At 40.1% G+C, this 21,044-nt stretch overlaps 3 protein-coding genes and 2 long non-coding RNA genes across 5 annotated transcripts; 3 read left to right on the top strand and 2 right to left on the bottom strand.

Annotated features, from left to right (window-relative positions):
• Positions 1 to 191: 191 nt before the first annotated feature.
• On the bottom strand, positions 192 to 17,101 carry LOC133743542 (NADPH HC-toxin reductase 1-like). The gene is made up of 5 exons (XM_062171517.1): positions 16,810 to 17,101; positions 16,536 to 16,705; positions 1,031 to 1,243; positions 559 to 938; positions 192 to 470 (listed from the first exon to the last, which is right to left on the bottom strand). Exons 1-5 carry the CDS (start codon positions 16,928 to 16,930, stop codon positions 317 to 319), a joined length of 1,038 nt encoding a protein of 345 aa, XP_062027501.1. The 5' UTR covers positions 16,931 to 17,101; the 3' UTR covers positions 192 to 316.
• On the top strand, positions 2,744 to 5,758 carry LOC133746112 (uncharacterized). The gene is made up of 3 exons (XR_009863964.1): positions 2,744 to 4,029; positions 4,583 to 4,657; positions 5,627 to 5,758. It is a non-coding gene; the product is annotated as an uncharacterized LOC133746112 (long non-coding RNA).
• Positions 8,681 to 11,791, top strand: LOC133706736 (uncharacterized). The gene is made up of 3 exons (XR_009844701.1): positions 8,681 to 10,064; positions 10,618 to 10,692; positions 11,662 to 11,791. It is a non-coding gene; the product is annotated as an uncharacterized LOC133706736 (long non-coding RNA).
• LOC133745953 (uncharacterized) lies at positions 12,019 to 15,021 on the top strand. Its single transcript, XM_062174110.1, has 2 exons — positions 12,019 to 12,180; positions 12,904 to 15,021. Exons 1-2 carry the CDS (start codon positions 12,070 to 12,072, stop codon positions 13,606 to 13,608), a joined length of 816 nt encoding a protein of 271 aa, XP_062030094.1. The 5' UTR covers positions 12,019 to 12,069; the 3' UTR covers positions 13,609 to 15,021.
• A 161-nt stretch (positions 17,102 to 17,262) lies between the features above and the next one.
• Positions 17,263 to 20,584, bottom strand: LOC133743543 (protein SEH1). Its single transcript, XM_062171518.1, has 8 exons — positions 20,340 to 20,584; positions 20,113 to 20,227; positions 19,902 to 20,002; positions 19,606 to 19,683; positions 19,001 to 19,156; positions 18,198 to 18,310; positions 17,914 to 18,040; positions 17,263 to 17,677 (listed from the first exon to the last, which is right to left on the bottom strand). Exons 1-8 carry the CDS (start codon positions 20,496 to 20,498, stop codon positions 17,546 to 17,548), a joined length of 981 nt encoding a protein of 326 aa, XP_062027502.1. The 5' UTR covers positions 20,499 to 20,584; the 3' UTR covers positions 17,263 to 17,545.
• Positions 20,585 to 21,044: the final 460 nt, after the last annotated feature.

The raw sequence follows: 21,044 nt of genomic DNA, 5'->3' as shown, positions 1-21,044 counted from the left end.
TTCATCCTCATCACTAAGCCCGCAGCACATTCATCCTCATTCTCTGCCTAACTGGTTACTTGAATTTACGCCCCCAGAAAAGTAATGGATAGCAGATTTTGTTCATTCAAGAGAAAAGGTGTTCATTTTGCATAAAGGATTAGGAATACAAATATGAATTCTAATGAGACTACATTTCCAGCCAGGGTTACTTGGAGAAAATGAATGTATGTACTAAAAATCGAGTGATGATACATGCTACATAGGTTTATTAAATACTTTGCTGCAAGGCTGCAAGCTTGTACATATCCCCGCATAATATAGCAACAAACACAAATTAAACTACTTGAGAAAGAGAGCTCCCATTTAACTTCTTTGCCCATGCTACACTGTCATCTAGTATGTCCTTCATGCCATACTTATACTCAAAGCCCATCTTCTTCAGCTTACTGAAATCACTTTGGCTTCCTTCTTCAGGCCCTTCGGTCAATCTGAAATGAATTCAACAAAACCATGAAGAAAATTGGATATATTCACGCACAAAAATTATGAGTGCTGAAACTATGTTGGATCCCTTACTCTTTTTGTATCTTGTATTCTGGGTAAGTTTCTTGGAAGTATATTGCAATTTCTTTGATAGAGTGACAGGCAACTGCACAACAGAATCTGCCTTTCATTGATGGCTGTTCCATGCAGAAGATATGTGCTTGGCAAACATCATCAATGTGCACCAGAGGAACTGATCCCATAAATTCTTGCATTAATTTTAAGGCATTGCAAGAAAACAAGTCCCCAGTAAGTTGTGCCAGAATCACTCCCACACTTGTAGGCAAATATGAAAGAAGACTTTCTCCTCCCACTAAGCCACAAGGAAGAGTTACCACTTCTAATTTACTATCATCATAGTCATTGTGGCTCAGCACTGCTTTCTCAGCTAAGGTCTTTGATTTAATGTACCCCTTCAACAATAAAAATTTCCAGTTAAAAATTAGAGCATAGTCGATTAATGGCGTCAATAAATGAATAAAGATTCAAGAGGAAGAAAAGGTACCATCGTGATAGCATTGCCATAAGTAGATGAGGCATCAAGTGGTGTCCAACATGACTCATCAAGTAAGGGTCTGAATCCAACTCCATCATCCTTTCTTGGCGACATAGAAAGTATGCTTGCAGTGTAGATGAGTCGCTTAACTGTCTGCGATCGAATGCAAGAATCAGCAATGCTTCTCACCCCGGCAACAGCAGCTTCAGCTGTGTCTTTGTACTGCAGCATACTCAAATCTTCAGATTGTCAATCACTCGCAAGATTTCACTACATTAGGGAACAAAATGATAATGTATATAGCATTCATCCCAAAACATGTTAGACGGAGAAGAAAACAGATCAGCTATGTAGGTCAGTGGCGGATCCAGGATTGAAAATTGGGGTGGGCTGAAATTTCTTCTTTGATTAAAGTGTAATAGATAATACAACTGATTTTGAGAAGAAAAAAACATATATAAAGCCCAAGAGTTAAAAGAAAATAAGAAGAAGTAAAACTGGAGAGAACAGAGGAACCCGAAGGGAAGTACAACCTGTTAGTACAACATGTGTTGTTGGCATTCCATTAACCACAAAAGTATTCATAAGCCATGTGATGATCTTAATTATATATTTCTATGTGCTCTGCTTTCTAAACATGAGATGGTGACTTTTGCTGTCCATGCAGGTTGTGCGCAGTGGTCTTCTTCTTCACTCTCATGCGTGGGTATCTTCTCTTCATGGTGATCATTCTGTCAAAGCATGGAGGGATTAATTAAGCACCATGTGGTGGCATTGCTTTTCAGACATGAACATGGGAGCTAATCTTTCTATACTCACAACCTTGCTGTTAAAGAACAAAGGAGGGAGCCTTTGCATCTGGCTTCGATATCGTCTTGCTGCCATAGGAGAAAGAAAGAAGACCATGGCAGCTTGGTTCTCCACCTTCTTCTGACAAGAACCTTGCTGTCATGGAAGAATGGAGGAAACCACAAATCAGCTTTCAATCTCTCCTTGCTGTCCAAGATGGATCCGGTGCCTTGGTGATTTGTTAGTATTAACATATTGGCAAGGAGAGGCAATATCCCATTGAGATGGATCCGGGTGAGGAAGAAAATCTTGGAGAGGTAATTAATATCCCATTGAGATGGATCCGGGTGAGGAAGAAAATCTTGGAGAGGTAATTAATATCCCCTTGAGATGGATCCGAGTGAAGAAGAAAGGTGAAAGCAACCATATCTTTTTCTTGCTGTCCACTCAATGCAATCATGAAGGCTTTGCTGTACGTCGAAGATCAAAGTTGGAGACAATTGCAGCTAGGTTCTCTATCTTAGCTCACTGTCCGGTCCCTCCTCGTGACTCTACTCCAACCAAGCTGAATGAGTCTTGGTTATTCTTCCTCCTATATATATAGGAGTTCTGTGGTTCTTCTTTGTATTGAAATAGTTCAGGCTTTTCAATCACTTTGTTCTAAAAGAGTTGATCTCTTTGTTTCTTATGTTTTGTCAAACTGTTTTGTTCCATGATTGAAAATAGTTTGTGAAACAACTAGTGAGTCTGTCCAGGAATGATTGCCGAGGTTAGTGCAATCTCAGAGTTGTAAGTTAGTCAGTTCAGGAGGGATTGCCGCGGTCAGTGCAATACCTGAGTTGTAACTTTGTAATCTGTTTTGATTAGTGAATCATTGGGTTCTCAAGAGTTAGAGCCCCGCAGTGTTTTTGATCTCAATTGAGGTTTTCTGTAATACCCGAAAAATTCAAATTAACGTCCGATGTCATTTTGGAAATGATTTCGTAGGCGTGGGCACGAATACGAAGCTTGAAGGAGTTGTGGAATTAGTTCGAACGATTTTATTTCGAAAACGAACGTTATTTAGGGGGTCTTAAAAAGTGACTTCTTATACGTACAGAATTTGGGAAAACTTTCTTCATGAAAGTTGTAGAGCTCGTCGATACGATCTCGTGCGTATGTTGAACGCAATATTCGGAGTTTGTATGAATAAGTTATGAATATTTGAAAATCAGGATTTTTTTTCTATAAATATGGAGAATTTCTGGAATTTTTCTTAAATCCCAAAATTTCCTATTTCTTTCTATTTTCTCCCCCGGTTTTCTCTCTTCTCTCTCCTCTCCCCCGACCTTTTTCTCTTCTTTCTGGGCGTTCTTCCTCTGCCAGCAGCGCCACCGTCCGGCCACCTCAAGCCGCTCTCGAGGTGTCCACGGCTTCGCCTCGACGTCGTCTAGCTACTGGACGTGACCACTTTCCCCGGAACGGCCTCAAATCCGGCAAACCGGAGCTGCAAGGTTTGAGCCAAAAACAGTCAACGCCGGTTTTCTCCTAATTCCGGCCACCAAAACTCACGATCCTTAGCTCCCTGAACTCACCTCAACATGCTGATCATCATCCTAGAAGGATCGCACTTGGAGTGACCGGATTCACGTTCGTCGGAGCTCGGCCGGCTTTAATTCGAAAACCACCTTCGAATCCGATTTTCTCGAGTTATAGACCACCTTTTCTTGTGATTCTTGGCCTGGTGAGTTCACCTTGAGATTATTAACAACTCTCAAGAAGGGATCGAGGCCTGAGGTTGAAGTTTTTACGTCGGAATTCAAGCTCGCCGGATTCTGGAAAATTTCCGACCACGAAGACTTTCGATCAAGATATCTCGAGCTGTAGTGCATCGTTTTGATTGATTCTTTTTCCAGTGGGTTCCCCTTGATGTTGTTAACAACTCTCTAGAAGGCATCGAGGCCTGAAATTGAAGCTTTGACGTCGAAATCGAGCCTTGCCGGATTCTGCAAAATTCTGGAATTTTTCCGACCACCGAAGCTTTCGATCGGTATATCTCGAGCTACAGACCATATTTTTCTGTGATTCTTGAACCAGTGAGTTCTTCTTGAGTTTCTTAACAACTCTTCAGAAGGAATCGAAGCCTTAAATTGACGTTTTTACGTCGAATTGGAGCTCGCCGTTTTCTGCAGTTTCTCGCCGGTTTCTGGAAAATTCCGGCCACATTCATACTGTTCAAGGTAATTTTCGACCCCTTCCGGTCATTTTCAGACTTCGTGCTAGTTATGAAAGTTGTTAAGCATGATGAGAGGAAGAAGAGCAGCCCGGCCCCGACACCATTGGTGGTGGTCGGCGGCGGCTCTGCCACTAACTCCGGCGGCCCTTTCCGGCCACCTCCGGGGATCAAAAATATGGTTTCTGTACATTTTCAGATTCTATATTTCAATACGATCATTTCGATATATTATACGCAATTTTTGGATATCGTATGATTAAGTTATGAATTTTTAAGTTTAGATCGATTTCGATCGTTAGATTTGTGATCTGTGAAGTTAGGACCGTCAGATGGACTTGTAGTTTTGATATGATGATCTTATGACTGTCCCAGTGGCTTTGTGTGGTCATGGGCGAAGATCCGACCGTTGGATCTTCGTATAAATGCAAAACAGTGATTAGGAAGGCGATCCGTGAGGATCCGACCGTTGGATCATCATTTAATTTCAATCCGACAGTTGGATTGTCGTTTGATTATGTTTTTGAGTTATTGGCTAAGTTAAGGTCATGTTTGATTAGGTGATTGACGGTTTGAGTTGGCGGACGATTGTGAATCGTATTTTGAGCTGTTAAGAAGACGCAGCGGGATTAGAGGTGAGTAAACCTCACGTGGTTCATATTACGAACCGAATAAATTTAATTACCTTATTTTGTCGTAATTGCGTGAAAATATTTATGGAATAAATATTTGTTTTAAAATCATATGGACTTGATCAACTACGGTCCATGGGTAAGTAAAATGATTTTTACTATACAAATGAATTTCTCGGTTTTATTGCATGTGAACTATAGTTGGTATTAGTGATTATCCCTGAGCGGATAATTACGTATATATATATTTACGTGATTATATGTGAATTGTGTGACATTGAAGAGTGTGGAATTGGGATGATTAAATTATTATGAATTGACATGTGACTTACCATATTTATATGTGATGAACATGATTGATGAGTTCTTGTTAATATTCATGATTTACATTGGAGGATGTATAGAGTTAGAGAATGTAAGGTTCTGAGGATGAGGTGTCCGAAGTTCGACGGTTAAGGATAACCGGAGTGTTTGTGTGCTGAGGACGGGGATGTCCAAGGTGCGACAGTTTATTATTAACCGAAGTTGTGTGCTGAGGACGGGGATGTCCAAAGCGCGACGGTTTATTATTAACCGAAGTATATGGTGCTGAGGACGGGGATGTCCAAAGCGCGACGGTTATAGTGTTAACCGAAGTATTTTTGCCGTTGCTTGACCCTAGGCCAAGGTGTCAGAGGTAACGAGGCAGTTAGAGCTCTAACGTGTTATTGGGATGGACCAGAGTGGTGTTATGTGGGTTGGGTGTTTGCAGGACCAGTGTGGTGTATTGTGATTTGAGGATTGTGAAAATGTATTCCTTGTGGTTTTCCATGAGTGGTTTGATGTCTCTTTGCAGACGTAATACTGTTGAATTTTACTTGAATTGTAATTTAATAAATCAACAGTTCTTTCTTGTTTACTCATACTGGCTGTAAAAAGCTTACCGGGTTTTGTGTTGTTTGCAACTCCCGGTACACTATTCAAATTGTGTAGCGGGTAATCCTACAGGACAGGAGAACCAGGACGGTGATCGTGCGGTTAGAGCAATGGTTATAGTTTTACAGCAATTGTAATAGTGAGGCTAGTTAAGCTCATTTGAGCCTTACAATTTGATTTGGTGGGAGTGTGCTGTAATAAATAACTTGAGGATTTGGGTTATTGTAAATTTGAGAGTTGTGAAGTGTGGTTGTTTGTGAGAAAAAAATTCAGGATGTTAGTTGTAATTTGTTATTATTCATGTTTCGGATTTGAATTGATTATTCAAAATTCGGGGCGTGACAGTTTGGTATCAGAGCGTAAGGTGCATATTTGGTGATGTGTCAATACTTTCCGAGTGATGGCCCGTCTGCAGCGGATCCCCATCGTGTGCTCTTCGGTATTGGCTAAGTCATTGGGTATGCGTGAGTGTTGGGAGTTGTTTAGGCCGCTAGGTCGTTTTAGGAACGTGAATACCTTCCCTGTAGTATTGACTTGGCTAATATGGACTTGTATTTGACTCATGCCGTGTTTTAAGTGCTATACGTGTATTAGCCAAGCATACTATACTTCTTAGGTGATGGATATTCGAAAGGGGTAGTACATTGAACCTTAAAGTTGTTTTGGAAGTTCGTATTAGAATGAGTTCAGTTGCCGCGAGTTATAATCTTTAAGGAATGGAAACCTTCGGATTTAACTCTGTTGAGTCAGTGAGAATTGTTTTATGGAAATGAGGTTCTTTTGATTGTTGAAGTGTTTGGTTGAAGGCATGGTGTGGACCTATGCACGTACCTAGTGTGGATACAAGTATTAATGGATAGAAAGTTTGCCTTCTTAAGTTGGACGTACATATGTTTTTGGATGAGATGTACATGTCAAATAATAGATATCTTGTTTTGTAACGAGATGTCTTAGTGGGGTTTTGGTAATTGGCATGGGTGATGTGTTTAAAGTGGCTTTGAGGTAACTATACTAATCTTGTGTGAGATTGAGTTATTAGTATAAATTGAGAATCTATGAGCAGTTGGAAAGAGAATTGATCTCACTAACTCAAGATGATAGGAGTGTGAGAGATTATGGGGTAGAATTCTCAAGACTATATTGATTTTTGAGTGTAGTGATGTAATTTGGGAGATACTTAGGTTACCTATAAGGAGGGTAGTAGAGTTTATTATCGATGTGAGGAAAAGTATGGTACCTGTAGCAATAGCATCTATGGTGTGTACTGGAGATTCTAAGAAAAGAAAAGTTGTATGCAAAGCTTGGGAAGTGTTTAGCTTTATTATTCCTTGATTTTAGCTAGACCTTTGTGTGACTTGATTTACAGTTGCGTTTTGAGAGTGATTATTGGGGATATATCTCTATGATAGATTTTGTGTATGGTTTGACATATGAAAAAAATTTATACGACCTTGTGATAGGGTTGATTGTGAAGAGACATTGTGTCGACATATGAGCTGAGGTGATAATGTTGTTTTGCAACCCTAGGGGTGCTAGTGTTGTATTATCAATGCATTGGAACAGATGTTGTGAGAATAGGATTTTGAAAGGGGGTATAGTTAGGGTGAGATATTAGGTGCTTTACCAGTATTGATTGGTGAATCAAGATATGTCTTACGTAAGGTTGGAGACTAATCTAGAAAACTTCAAGGAATTACTAGAAGTACGAGTGCAGCAGAGCTGGCTAATTTTGAAAGAGCAATGGGTGACCAAGGTTCGATTCTTGGTGGCGTTGTTGGTTGTTTTTAAAGAAAAGACTACCACATACATTCAGTCTTATTACAAGTCAAAAGCAAAATAAAGTTATTGTACAACGAAAGTTAAAATGCAGAAAAAGAAATACAATAACTAAAAGATGAATTGTTTTTACTTCTTCCCCTTTGATTGGGAAAGCTCAGCAATCTCCTCCCTGAGTTTGGTGACTTGATCATCGACCTCTTCACTGTCCTGCGAGTCACTACTGGTTGAGTCAAGATCTTCCCAAGGAACATGAGGAGCGGTGCGCGGACGAGTGGCAGCCCTTTTGCTGGTTTCAGCCGCAGGAGGAGGGTCCTTGTGGAGTGACGCAGCAACTTCCTTGCAAGGAAACCCAGGAGGATGACACTGCATGTTATTGACCTCCTGAGCAAGCTTGTTCATTGCGGTGTGGCAACGGATCAAAGAGAGGTTCATGTCAGTGATGTAATCGATCATACATGTGACTCGCCAATCCGTCACCATAATACCATCACGGAGGGAGGAACGCAGTGCATCAATTGAGTCTAACAAGCTTTCCAGGGTGGCCACAGGCCGAGGAGCACGAGCAGCTAGGGAGGAAGAGGACTCGCTGGGATGCAGTCTGGGAGAACGACGAGGCAGAGGAGGGGGACTGCGGCTACGCTCACGTATAGGACGATGGTCTCCAGGACGAGCGAGGCCAGCGCAAGCGGCCGCTTGACGACCCTCTTCTTCTAAAGAGAGAACACAGCGTTGATTGACGCTCATGCGAGCGGTAATCTTGGTTCGAACCATGATGAAGGAGAAGGAATTTGAAACTGCACGCTTAGACAAAACCGAGTAAAATCTGGAGGAGATAAAAGGAGGTTTATATAGAGCACAAGATAGGGTTGAGAAAATGTGAGAATGGAAGAAGAGATTTGAGTTATCGGATGGAAGAAGAGAATTGAGAGAGGATGGCTAAAACTCTGGGGAAATTTTCTTTTCTTTGGTATGAATAGTCTCATTCCCCGAATGCACCTATTTATAGAACAAGGTGAGCAGATCTCCACCGTTGGATGGACGATCTCAGAGATTCAAACTACGCGTTGGATTAAAGTCGCCCAAAAACACGGAAAAGTTGTTGGCGCGTGGAGAGCGTGTAGGGGGACCGAGCGAATCTCGAGACGCTGTGGCAGACAGCTTTCGCCGAAAGGGATCTGCTTTCCGTAAATCACGAAAGCGACGTGTCGTGGCACGTGGAGTGTTGTTGAGCAGTTGTTGTGTGAGTTTACGTTTGTGATGAAAGGATTTAGTGGCCATAGGAATGTATTTTTATACAAAGAGCTGAGGCTCTGTAGATTAGTACAGATTTGGAAAAGATGGAGATTCTATGGTTAGGTCAACCTTAATCGAGAGGAATTGACTTGCGCTTAAATTTCGGGACGAAATTTCTTTAAGGAGGGTAGATTGTAATACCCGAAAAATTCAAATTAACGTCCGATGTCATTTTGGAAATGATTTCGTAGGCGTGGGCACGAATACGAAGCTTGAAGGAGTTGTGGAATTAGTTCGAACGATTTTATTTCGAAAACGAACGTTATTTAGGGGGTCTTAAAAAGTGACTTCTTATACGTACAGAATTTGGGAAAACTTTCTTCATGAAAGTTGTAGAGCTCGTCGATACGATCTCGTGCGTATGTTGAACGCAATATTCGGAGTTTGTATGAATAAGTTATGAATATTTGAAAATCAGGATTTTTTTTCTATAAATATGGAGAATTTCTGGAATTTTTCTTAAATCCCAAAATTTCCTATTTCTTTCTATTTTCTCCCCCGGTTTTCTCTCTTCTCTCTCCTCTCCCCCGACCTTTTTCTCTTCTTTCTGGGCGTTCTTCCTCTGCCAGCAGCGCCACCGTCCGGCCACCTCAAGCCGCTCTCGAGGTGTCCACGGCTTCGCCTCGACGTCGTCTAGCTACTGGACGTGACCACTTTCCCCGGAACGGCCTCAAATCCGGCAAACCGGAGCTGCAAGGTTTGAGCCAAAAACAGTCAACGCCGGTTTTCTCCTAATTCCGGCCACCAAAACTCACGATCCTTAGCTCCCTGAACTCACCTCAACATGCCGATCATCATCCTAGAAGGATCGCACTTGGAGTGACCGGATTCACGTTCGTCGGAGCTCGGCCGGCTTTAATTCGAAAACCACCTTCGAATCCGATTTTCTCGAGTTATAGACCACCTTTTCTTGTGATTCTTGGCCTGGTGAGTTCACCTTGAGATTATTAACAACTCTCAAGAAGGGATCGAGGCCTGAGGTTGAAGTTTTTACGTCGGAATTCAAGCTCGCCGGATTCTGGAAAATTTCCGACCACGAAGACTTTCGATCAAGATATCTCGAGCTGTAGTGCATCGTTTTGATTGATTCTTTTTCCAGTGGGTTCCCCTTGATGTTGTTAACAACTCTCTAGAAGGCATCGAGGCCTGAAATTGAAGCTTTGACGTCGAAATCGAGCCTTGCCGGATTCTGCAAAATTCTGGAATTTTTCCGACCACCGAAGCTTTCGATCGGTATATCTCGAGCTACAGACCATATTTTTCTGTGATTCTTGAACCAGTGAGTTCTTCTTGAGTTTCTTAACAACTCTTCAGAAGGAATCGAAGCCTTAAATTGACGTTTTTACGTCGAATTGGAGCTCGCCGTTTTCTGCAGTTTCTCGCCGGTTTCTGGAAAATTCCGGCCACATTCATACTGTTCAAGGTAATTTTCGACCCCTTCCGGTCATTTTCAGACTTCGTGCTAGTTATGAAAGTTGTTAAGCATGATGAGAGGAAGAAGAGCAGCCCGGCCCCGACACCATTGGTGGTGGTCGGCGGCGGCTCTGCCACTAACTCCGGCGGCCCTTTCCGGCCACCTCCGGGGATCAAAAATATGGTTTCTGTACATTTTCAGATTCTATATTTCAATACGATCATTTCGATATATTATACGCAATTTTTGGATATCGTATGATTAAGTTATGAATTTTTAAGTTTAGATCGATTTCGATCGTTAGATTTGTGATCTGTGAAGTTAGGACCGTCAGATGGACTTGTAGTTTTGATATGATGATCTTATGACTGTCCCAGTGGCTTTGTGTGGTCATGGGCGAAGATCCGACCGTTGGATCTTCGTATAAATGCAAAACAGTGATTAGGAAGGCGATCCGTGAGGATCCGACCGTTGGATCATCATTTAATTTCAATCCGACAGTTGGATTGTCGTTTGATTATGTTTTTGAGTTATTGGCTAAGTTAAGGTCATGTTTGATTAGGTGATTGACGGTTTGAGTTGGCGGACGATTGTGAATCGTATTTTGAGCTGTTAAGAAGACGCAGCGGGATTAGAGGTGAGTAAACCTCACGTGGTTCATATTACGAACCGAATAAATTTAATTACCTTATTTTGTCGTAATTGCGTGAAAATATTTATGGAATAAATATTTGTTTTAAAATCATATGGACTTGATCAACTACGGTCCATGGGTAAGTAAAATGATTTTTACTATACAAATGAATTTCTCGGTTTTATTGCATGTGAACTATAGTTGGTATTAGTGATTATCCCTGAGCGGATAATTACGTATATATATATTTACGTGATTATATGTGAATTGTGTGACATTGAAGAGTGTGGAATTGGGATGATTAAATTATTATGAATTGACATGTGACTTACCATATTTATATGTGATGAACATGATTGATGAGTTCTTGTTAATATTCATGATTTACATTGGAGGATGTATAGAGTTAGAGAATGTAAGGTTCTGAGGATGAGGTGTCCGAAGTTCGACGGTTAAGGATAACCGGAGTGTTTGTGTGCTGAGGACGGGGATGTCCAAGGTGCGACAGTTTATTATTAACCGAAGTTGTGTGCTGAGGACGGGGATGTCCAAAGCGCGACGGTTTATTATTAACCGAAGTATATGGTGCTGAGGACGGGGATGTCCAAAGCGCGACGGTTATAGTGTTAACCGAAGTATTTTTGCCGTTGCTTGACCCTAGGCCAAGGTGTCAGAGGTAACGAGGCAGTTAGAGCTCTAACGTGTTATTGGGATGGACCAGAGTGGTGTTATGTGGGTTGGGTGTTTGCAGGACCAGTGTGGTGTATTGTGATTTGAGGATTGTGAAAATGTATTCCTTGTGGTTTTCCATGAGTGGTTTGATGTCTCTTTGCAGACGTAATACTGTTGAATTTTACTTGAATTGTAATTTAATAAATCAACAGTTCTTTCTTGTTTACTCATACTGGCTGTAAAAAGCTTACCGGGTTTTGTGTTGTTTGCAACTCCCGGTACACTATTCAAATTGTGTAGCGGGTAATCCTACAGGACAGGAGAACCAGGACGGTGATCGTGCGGTTAGAGCAATGGTTATAGTTTTACAGCAATTGTAATAGTGAGGCTAGTTAAGCTCATTTGAGCCTTACAATTTGATTTGGTGGGAGTGTGCTGTAATAAATAACTTGAGGATTTGGGTTATTGTAAATTTGAGAGTTGTGAAGTGTGGTTGTTTGTGAGAAAAAAATTCAGGATGTTAGTTGTAATTTGTTATTATTCATGTTTCGGATTTGAATTGATTATTCAAAATTCGGGGCGTGACCAAGTTGTGTTGTGTTGTGGAATTTTCTGTTCTCTGCCCAGTATCCAAAACACGTTCATCCTTGTATTTACAATTGGTATCAGAGCGGGTTCTAAAGATTTTTAGTTGATCCGTGGTCAAGGATGGAATGTGAACGCGACAGAGCCTCTAGTTCCATAAATTGCCCGCCTTGTTTTGATGGTGAAGATTTCTCGCAATGGAAGATCATGATGAGTATCAAGCCTAAGAAAAAGGTAAAAAATGTTGCTTTCTCATCTCTTAAAATGAAAGATGTTGATGATAGTAGTTCTGTGGATTTTTCCTTACTAATCAATGAGTTTAAAAAATTTCTTAAAAATAAAAACTCTTCTGATCGTATTTTGAAAAATACACCTGAATCAAAAATGGGGCAATTATCTGAGAAATGCATTGTTAAAAAATGTAAATGTTATGAATGTGGTGGTATTGGTCATATCTCTTCTGATTGTGGAAACAAAAAGTATAGCTCACGAAATAACAGGGCTCTTAAATCGACTTGGAGCAATAGTGACGAAGATTCTCAATCTGAGAATGAAGAGGTAAATCTTGCTCTTATTTCCTCTCTTAATCATGACTTATCCGATGAGTTTGATATTAAAGTTGAAGCTTTTGATGAGGAGACAAATGAAAAATGTAAACAATTGTACAATGCTTCAAAAATTGTTCTTAAGAAAAATTTCAAACTTGAACAAGAAGTAAAGTCTTTAAGAGTGAAAAAAGAAAAAATTGAGCAAAATTTTGAAAATACTTTAAGAGAATGGGAAAAGGAACGTTCTAACCTTGTTGATAAGATTAAAGTTTTGCAAGATGAAATCAAGTCTCAAGATTGGGACAAAGAGCATGATGATCTTATTAACAAAATTAAGATATTGCATGTTGAAGTCAAGGCTCAGTCTACTCTAAATGTTTCACTAACCTATAAAAATGAGAAATTGCAGGATGAGCTATTTAAAGTCAAGGAAAGCTTCAACAAGTTCTCCATTGGGTCTGAAAAGGTTTCTAAGATGATTGGCTTTGGTAAAGTTCATAGCAACAAAGAAGGTTTAGGGTATGAAGGTGGAACTTGCAAGCCTTTGACCTTTGTAAGAGGTGTGGAATGTGAAAAGTCAATGGGCCATTCTCAAACTTCAAATGACCATGATTCTGCTCCCAAGTTGCCCAAAAGATTAGAACCGAATTTGAATTCTCAAACCAATCAGAGAGTTGCTCAGGTAAGTTCTGACAAACACAGGTATATTCACAACTCCATAAAGTTCATTCCCACTTGTCATTATTGTGGAAAATTGGGACACATACGTCCTAGATGTAATATACTTCGCAGGATCACTCAAAGTCAAAGGAAAGCATCAAAAATTAGCCCAACTGCATCGCTGCAAGCTGAGCTGAAAGAGCATCTGAAGTTGATTAAAAGGATGGCAGAGCGTATTCCAATCCCCAAAGAGCAGAATTTGAAGCAGAAGCAAATTTGGATTAAAAAAGGTTCTAATAATTGTCTTTCTGCTCATATGGATAAACTTGATAACATGTTTGAACTTGCTTCTGTTCCTATTAAACACAAATTGGCTGATTCGGTTACTAAGTCCTTAAACACAGCTCGATTTGAATCTCTTAGAAGCGACATTGGTGGGTGCTCTAAGTATTGATACTCTCACTTCACTTGATCCATTCTGCATGCATTCATATTGTATGATCTCATTGTAGTATAAGTGCATTGCTCTTTTTATTTCTGTATTTTTTATTTTTCTGGTTTCTGGAGAATCAGGATTGCATGTGTAGTTTGTATCCCGAAGTGTCTGACAGATTCATTTGAACTTAGATTGACAATGTTTCTACTCCCTTCCTTAAATATGAGTGTGATGAGATGATTAGCATGTTTTGAACTTGTTCTTGCATCACTGTGTAATCTCAAACATGATCAACATATTCTCTATCACTTTGTATGATCACATGCACACATACTCCTTGTGGTGGTAAGTAATATTCTTGGTTGACTTGTTCTTAGTCCACACATATGAAGTTGTTAAAATGTTATTATTGCTCCTACTTAAAAAGGTACAATATATTTGGAGCATGGCCAGGCTATTCCCAAAGTAAACAGGCCTTGGTCGTGACGAACGATATAAGGATTGGGAAGAAAAGGGAATGGTTTGGTCACCCCGGTGGTATGTAAAACTATTGACTCGAGTTGATGTGTCCTTTGGGATGTCCTTGTTACATCTAGTACCCTAAAGTCATCTGACTTGGGAGCTGCTGGCATAAAACTCATTACATGAGTCTTAGTTTTCTTGTGAAAAACTATATGTTGTGTGAAAAGAAAAAAAAAAAAAAAAAATTTAACATTGTGCCCACACGGAGATATAAGGGGGAATATCTATGTTGTTCATTTATTCTCTTCGTGTGTGTGTTCTAATTTCAAGGATTCTAAGAATGTTACACACTCCATCTTGAGTTATGTTCACTTACACAACAAAGGTATAGAATACTCGATCATCTTCCAGCTTACCTTGTGGTTGTCAAAAATGGTTTACTCATGTGACCTTATCTTGTTGCATTTATGTTTATGGTTTTGTGGTCGTACTCTTGTCTGAAAAGCTATGCAAATTGAATCTGTTTTTAACTCTTGGATACAAACCCACTCATTGTGTGTTTGCATTTCATTCGTGCATCCTTCATAACATGATCCCATTTAGGGGGAGTATTGATATTTGGACTATCTTCCTCTGATTGTTTCTTCTTGGGTTGGTGTCTCTTGAGCAACATCTACAGGTAATTCTTCTTCTACATTGCTTCGGCTACATAGTTGCCTTTGTCATTCCTTGACAAAAAGGGGGAGAAGATATTGTTGGCATTTTGTTTTTTCTGTTAAGGATTATTTTGCTACTACATGGCTTATTGAGTTGTGGCTTCATCATATTATTTATTTCTCACAAAGTTTGTGTGATAAATGTTTCAGGGAATGAAGGCTTCTTTCTTCCTAAGAATTCTCAAGTATTTGTTGAGGGGGAGTTAGCCATCCATATAGTAATTTTGTTAAGGAATGCCAAAGGGGGAGATTGTTAGTACAACATGTGTTGTTGGCATTCCATTAACCACAAAAGTATTCATAAGCCATGTGATGATCTTAATTATATATTTCTATGTGCTCTGCTTTCTAAACATGAGATGGTGACTTTTGCTGTCCATGCAGGTTGTGCGCAGTGGTCTTCTTCTTCACTCTCATGCGTGGGTATCTTCTCTTCATGGTGATCATTCTGTCAAAGCATGGAGGGATTAATTAAGCACCATGTGGTGGCATTGCTTTTCAGACATGAACATGGGAGCTAATCTTTCTATACTCACAACCTTGCTGTTAAAGAACAAAGGAGGGAGCCTTTGCATCTGGCTTCGATATCGTCTTGCTGCCATAGGAGAAAGAAAGAAGACCATGGCAGCTTGGTTCTCCACCTTCTTCTGACAAGAACCTTGCTGTCATGGAAGAATGGAGGAAACCACAAATCAGCTTTCAATCTCTCCTTGCTGTCCAAGATGGATCCGGTGCCTTGGTGATTTGTTAGTATTAACATATTGGCAAGGAGAGGCAATATCTCATTGAGATGGATCCGGGTGAGGAAGAAAATCTTGGAGAGGTAATTAATATCCCATTGAGATGGATCCGGGTGAGGAAGAAAATCTTGGAGAGGTAATTAATATCCCCTTGAGATGGATCCGAGTGAAGAAGAAAGGTGAAAGCAACCATATCTTTTTCTTGCTGTCCACTCAATGCAATCATGAAGGCTTTGCTGTACGTCGAAGATCAAAGTTGGAGACAATTGCAGCTAGGTTCTCTATCTTAGCTCACTGTCCGGTCCCTCCTCGTGACTCTACTCCAACCAAGCTGAATGAGTCTTGGTTATTCTTCCTCCTATATATATAGGAGTTCTGTGGTTCTTCTTTGTATTGAAATAGTTCAGGCTTTTCAATCACTTTGTTCTAAAAGAGTTGATCTCTTTGTTTCTTATGTTTTGTCAAACTGTTTTGTTCCATGATTGAAAATAGTTTGTGAAACAACTAGTGAGTCTGTCCAGGAATGATTGCCGAGGTTAGTGCAATCTCAGAGTTGTAAGTTAGTCAGTTCAGGAGGGATTGCCGCGGTCAGTGCAATACCTGAGTTGTAACTTTGTAATCTGTTTTGATTAGTGAATCATTGGGTTCTCAAGAGTTAGAGCCCCGCAGTGTTTTTGATCTCAATTGAGGTTTTCACTGCGTGACCAAGTTGTGTTGTGTTGTGGAATTTTCTGTTCTCTGCCCAGTATCCAAAACACGTTCATCCTTGTATTTACACAACCGGAGAGAACAGAGGAACCCAATCAAATGGAAACTACAAAGTTTCGAACATGGGTTCGATCTAGCAAAAAATTACGCGCCTTAACCAACAGCGCAAGACCAAAGTAGTACAGTTTTTATAATAAAATTCTGTCGCCCAACCAGCCCAGTCAATAGATCCTCCACTGTGCAGGTGTAATCTAATATACCAATGTCACTTTACAAAGGAAAATAACTAATTAACTAACTTTGTAATTAAGAAACTGACCTGGGAGTTTTGGGGATCATGTTGCATGGGAGTTGCAACATGAAAAACAAACTCACACCCTTCAATTGCAGGCTCGAACTCATTAGGATCGTATATATCAGCTTTGAACAGCAACAAATTGGTGTCTGCACTGGGGAGAGACTTCAGAAGGCCTACTTTTGATGCATCCTCTGAAATATTTAGCAAAATAAACCACAAATAAGGGGGTTGCAAATATATACAAGCGCGCATATATAATCATGGATAGAATAAGCATTCACAAACAGAGAAAGACCCAAGTTTCTGAGAGTGGCATGGACTGTGTGGCCCTTCTCTAGGAGCGTTTTTACTAGCCAACAGCCAATATATCCAGAACCACCTGTAACACAAACTCGTGAGACTTTGTTCTCCTCCATTGTTCTCCCTTCTTATTGTTCAGAATCAATTTAGTTTAGGAACCAATCAACTGTCGATAGAATATATTTGTGTCGTCAAAAACAGCAGTCTTCGGTACATGGCGTGAAGATACACGCACCGCTTTTGAGTGATAAATAACGGACTTCATATATAGACGGTTGAAATTGCTTAGTTAATGTATGTGAACTTGCACTTTCACAAGTAGAAATGTGTCTTCTCTGTTCCTTTTCTCTGGCCTGTGGTGTTGCACGCACGCAGCAAGTAACGCATTTGGTCCACTCAACGTGAATATGAAAATGATTTTTTTTTTTTTTTTTTTTGACAACGAATATGAAAATGATTGATCAGCTAGTTTTTCATTCTCACATAAGTATTACACGTGCGAAAGTAGCTGATATTAATTGCATACGTCCTCGGCAAATAATTGATAACTTCACGGGCATCAATACAAACCACATGCCACAATTTCAAGGGATTCATCAGATGACACCAAGAGTATAGACCACATTTCAATGAGAATCACTAATCTTCGATCTTAGAAATTTAGGTTGCTCCTCCAAGGAAAATAGAAAGTTGCCACTCTTTTAACATGTAGCAGCGGAGGAAGGAAATGACTAAGAAGTGGGTTCCAATGTAGCTTCTTCATGCCAAATGCCATTCAAATTAGACTGCCACAACCGTACTACCCCATCGTTCCCAGTGGATGCCAATGTCATTCCACTCATGTCCCACTCCAGTTGCCAGACCTGATCACAAGACATTAATCAATTAGGAAGCTTCATAACCTTGCTTTTCGAGATAAGTCACATTTTTTCTTGTTAAGGCTCCGCAATTGTATAACCACAAAATACACAGACTTGTTCATATAAAAAAACAATATACATACATATAGTTAAAAGTCTTTCTTGCTGCTATTAAAGTAGCAATTAGTTCCCCGAACACTGAAATGATTGAAAATATACTTGATAGTTAGTATTGATACCTCGCCTTTGTGACCAGAAAGTTGCGCAACCTTCTCTGAAAAGAGCCTTCCATCTGAGTCAGGGTTTAATCCAAGATGCCATATTGATATTCCCTTCTGAGTGGCAACAGCAATTACCTCATAGGGCCTAAATAAAATTTACACAAGTTCACTATCTTGATAAAAATAGCTTCATTGCATTTTCCCCTCAAATTCTAAGACAGCCAAAATCGTGCATTCTATATGATGACAATATACATAAAAGTTCAGTTTCGTACACAGCAATTTGACAATTCTATCCCTACCTGCCAATGTTTGGTGCCCAGGCAACTGCATGGACCTGATCACCCTTGTCATTAGGAGAAGCCAACTCTGCAACTGGGAGCCATCTTTGATGAGCTTGATCAAATTCCCATACCTGTAAATTAATAATTATAAGCCCATAGCCCATCATTTAGAAATTTTAGGGCATAACTTGTATTTCGTAAGTATGTAATTTGGTTAATATAGCGCACATTTTTTATTGACAGAAAATTGCTCTCTCATGACTGAAACTGAATATTGCAGACATGCTTTTGAAGGACTTCAAAACAGTGCACAGACATCACTTCGGTGATAAGAAGGTGTATACTACAAAATGATTTTGGTTGCCCTTTAAAGCATTACTCTTTCCATATGCAACTTCAGAAACAAAAGTAACAAAACATGAAAAAACAAAAAGTCAACCAGACAAAGAAGAGTCTCAAACTAGATGAACCCATTTGGTGTAATGATTTCTTACATCTACTGCAAGCACTGGAGGACTTAAGTTTGTATCAGGAACTGATGAAGATAGGCAAATGCCACCTTTCTGTGTAAAATGATCACACTCAAATAGCCTTTTACTGATTTAGCACAGTTGCAACTTTTAGAGCTATATCAGCAAGTGAACCTATAGACCTCCATATGATACTATAAATTCTAAAACGTACTGCAAACATGAAAGATGCTTAACTAGTGTGTAAAGAAAAAAAAAATTGGGAGGGAGACAAAAAAAAAGAGCACGCTCATGTAATTGACATGAAGAAGATAAACCTGCAATATTTAAGATAGGAAAGTACGAGCTTACCTTGGATGAATTAAGTTGTAGAGTGTCTGAATTGAAACCCAAAACAAAACTTGATTCCTGGCTTTCTTCTCCTCTTGGATTCCATGATATAGATGCGGATAAGCACACAGCTTTCCCAAGTGTAGACACTGAATCAATAACATTCTGAATTTCCGCCTAGGCCAAAGGTTGTTGGAAAAAAAAAAAAAAAAAAAAAAAAGTCAAGAGCAGTTCAAAGCTGTCAATACTCATTCAACATAGACAGCATTCTTGTCTGAACACACACCAAGGGCAAGGTGTAATCGCCTAAAAATTCTTGACGAATCCTTCTGCATCATGCAGCCTATTTGACTTGGAAGATGCACAATATGGAGTGACCGGCACAAGAGATGATTTATGACAAGACCATAAATAGAAGGATGTCAAGAGGAAGCATGCATAACAAGACCCCAGAAAGAAGAAAGCAAAGCAACAGAAACATAAGGAGGGAAACTAGATGAAAACCGTAAACAAAAATTTACATGTACTGTTACAAGGTTCAATTTTGTCTAGTTCAAGCACAATCAGCAAATTCAAAATCTGAGTTAAACTGCATAATATCATTATCAAACTGAATTAGAGATCACCTGAAGCTGCCAGTTTTTCAATTCCAATGGATCAAGTAGCTCATAGAGCTTGACGTTGCCGTCTGAATATGCAGCAACCTATGAAACAAACAAACTAACATTCGTGAATTTCATTCTCCCAAGTTATAATTTCATTGAACATGCTGCACAGAGTTTCTAAAAAGCGCCAATTAGATCGACAGGAACCCTAAATCAAATAAGAACAAGTGAACGAAAAGAAAAAAAAAACAGTAAACGAACCACCATTTGCCACTGCCGGACTTTCTAAGGAACTATAACCACAAAGCTGAACTAACCATTTTCAAACTTGACGATGAACCCCCAAATTGAACATCTAGCAGCTGAGGTGAATCACTTCTAAAGCTTTTGCACAGCTTCCATTGAAGAGGTTGTGCATCTAGAGAACAATAAACCCACATTCTTATACTCCATCAGTCCACATAGGCGACATAACATGCATCACAAAACACAATGTCTCATAAACACAAGCAGAACATAGTCCAATACCTTCAACAATCTCTTCCCACAACGACAACGTTCCATCTCCGCAAACACACGCCACTGCGTGACCGAACTCCGGAGGAACCCAGACAACTTTGACAATGGCAGAAGCGTGGTGCACCTAAAAACCCAACAACAATTATTGAAGAAAACAAAAATCTAGCTTTTGGGTAGAATTGAAAAGTTGAAAAGAGAGAAAATGAGTTATTGAAGTGATGGAATGAGTTGGGGACCTTGGATTTTGAGGTGGAGGAGAAAGAGGAAGAAGACGGGTGGCGCGAGTCGAAGATGGTGAGAGTTCCGTCGAGGGAGCCGGTGGCTAATCTCTGGCCGGAGTAGTTCCAAGAGGAGCAGGTGGTGCCTTTATCGAGCGTCACCAGAGATTTCTCCATCTCCGTCGTAAAGTGCGTGGAGCTCCGACTGTGCTGGAGGAGGGGAGGAACTAAAACCTCTTCGTCAAAAAGGGTTTTGGTACGAAACGGGTCGAGTCGGCGCTGACCCGCCCGTTTAGTTAATATTGACTCTTGGAGGAAGTTATTACTTTCTACCGGTTGTTGGAATTTTTACCAACCGGCGCGGGTTCATTTCTTTTTTGTTTTTTTTTTTTTCGGAAATTATTGGGTTCAATATCAATCCGACAATATCTGTGTCAAATTCAAGACATTTTCGAATATAGAGTAACTTGCAAAAGCTCAACTTAGGAAGAATGGATAAAAAGACAGAAAAAACAGGAGAGAACTAGGTTTGGAGAGAGTTGATGAAATTTATCAGTCTGTCCGGCAGCGCCCTCGCGTCGGTCATGGTTCCCTGCCTCATCGACGAGTGGCGGGTGTTGCCAGACGGGATCTTGGGATCTCAGGGGTCCTACTTTGTTCTCTGTTTCACTGGTCAAGGCTGGGTACGTTTCTTCGCTTCTCTCTCTCTCAGGTACGGTGTTG

The sequence above is a fragment of the Rosa rugosa genome, chromosome 4 (assembly GCF_958449725.1).
Source record: "Rosa rugosa chromosome 4, drRosRugo1.1, whole genome shotgun sequence".
Taxonomy (NCBI): domain Eukaryota; kingdom Viridiplantae; phylum Streptophyta; class Magnoliopsida; order Rosales; family Rosaceae; genus Rosa; species Rosa rugosa.
This window is presented reverse-complemented; position numbering and strand designations above follow the sequence as displayed.

Bases quoted from the DNA above. Each gene is read 5' to 3' on its own strand.
- LOC133743543 (XM_062171518.1), bottom strand. From the start codon at position 20,498: ATGGAGAAATCTCTGGTGACGCTCGATAAAGGCACCACCTGCTCCTCT. The intron at 20,228-20,339 runs GTCCCCAACTCA...TTGGGTTTTTAG, and splicing joins CCTCCACCTCAAAATCCAAG to GTGCACCACGCTTCTGCCAT. The intron at 18,041-18,197 runs GTAGGGATAGAA...AATTTTATTTAG, and splicing joins TGGGCACCAAACATTGGCAG to GCCCTATGAGGTAATTGCTG.
- LOC133743542 (XM_062171517.1), bottom strand. From the start codon at position 16,930: ATGGAGGAGAACAAAGTCTCACGAGTTTGTGTTACAGGTGGTTCTGGA. The intron at 1,244-16,535 runs GTCAGTTTCTTA...AGTATGCTGCAG, and splicing joins ATGATCCCCAAAACTCCCAG to TACAAAGACACAGCTGAAGC. The intron at 471-558 runs GTAAGGGATCCA...AATTCATTTCAG, and splicing joins GAATACAAGATACAAAAAGA to ATTGACCGAAGGGCCTGAAG.
- LOC133745953 (XM_062174110.1), top strand. From the start codon at position 12,070: ATGGAATGTGAACGCGACAGAGCCTCTAGTTCCATAAATTGCCCGCCT. The intron at 12,181-12,903 runs GTAAAAAATGTT...GAGAAATTGCAG, and splicing joins GTATCAAGCCTAAGAAAAAG to GATGAGCTATTTAAAGTCAA.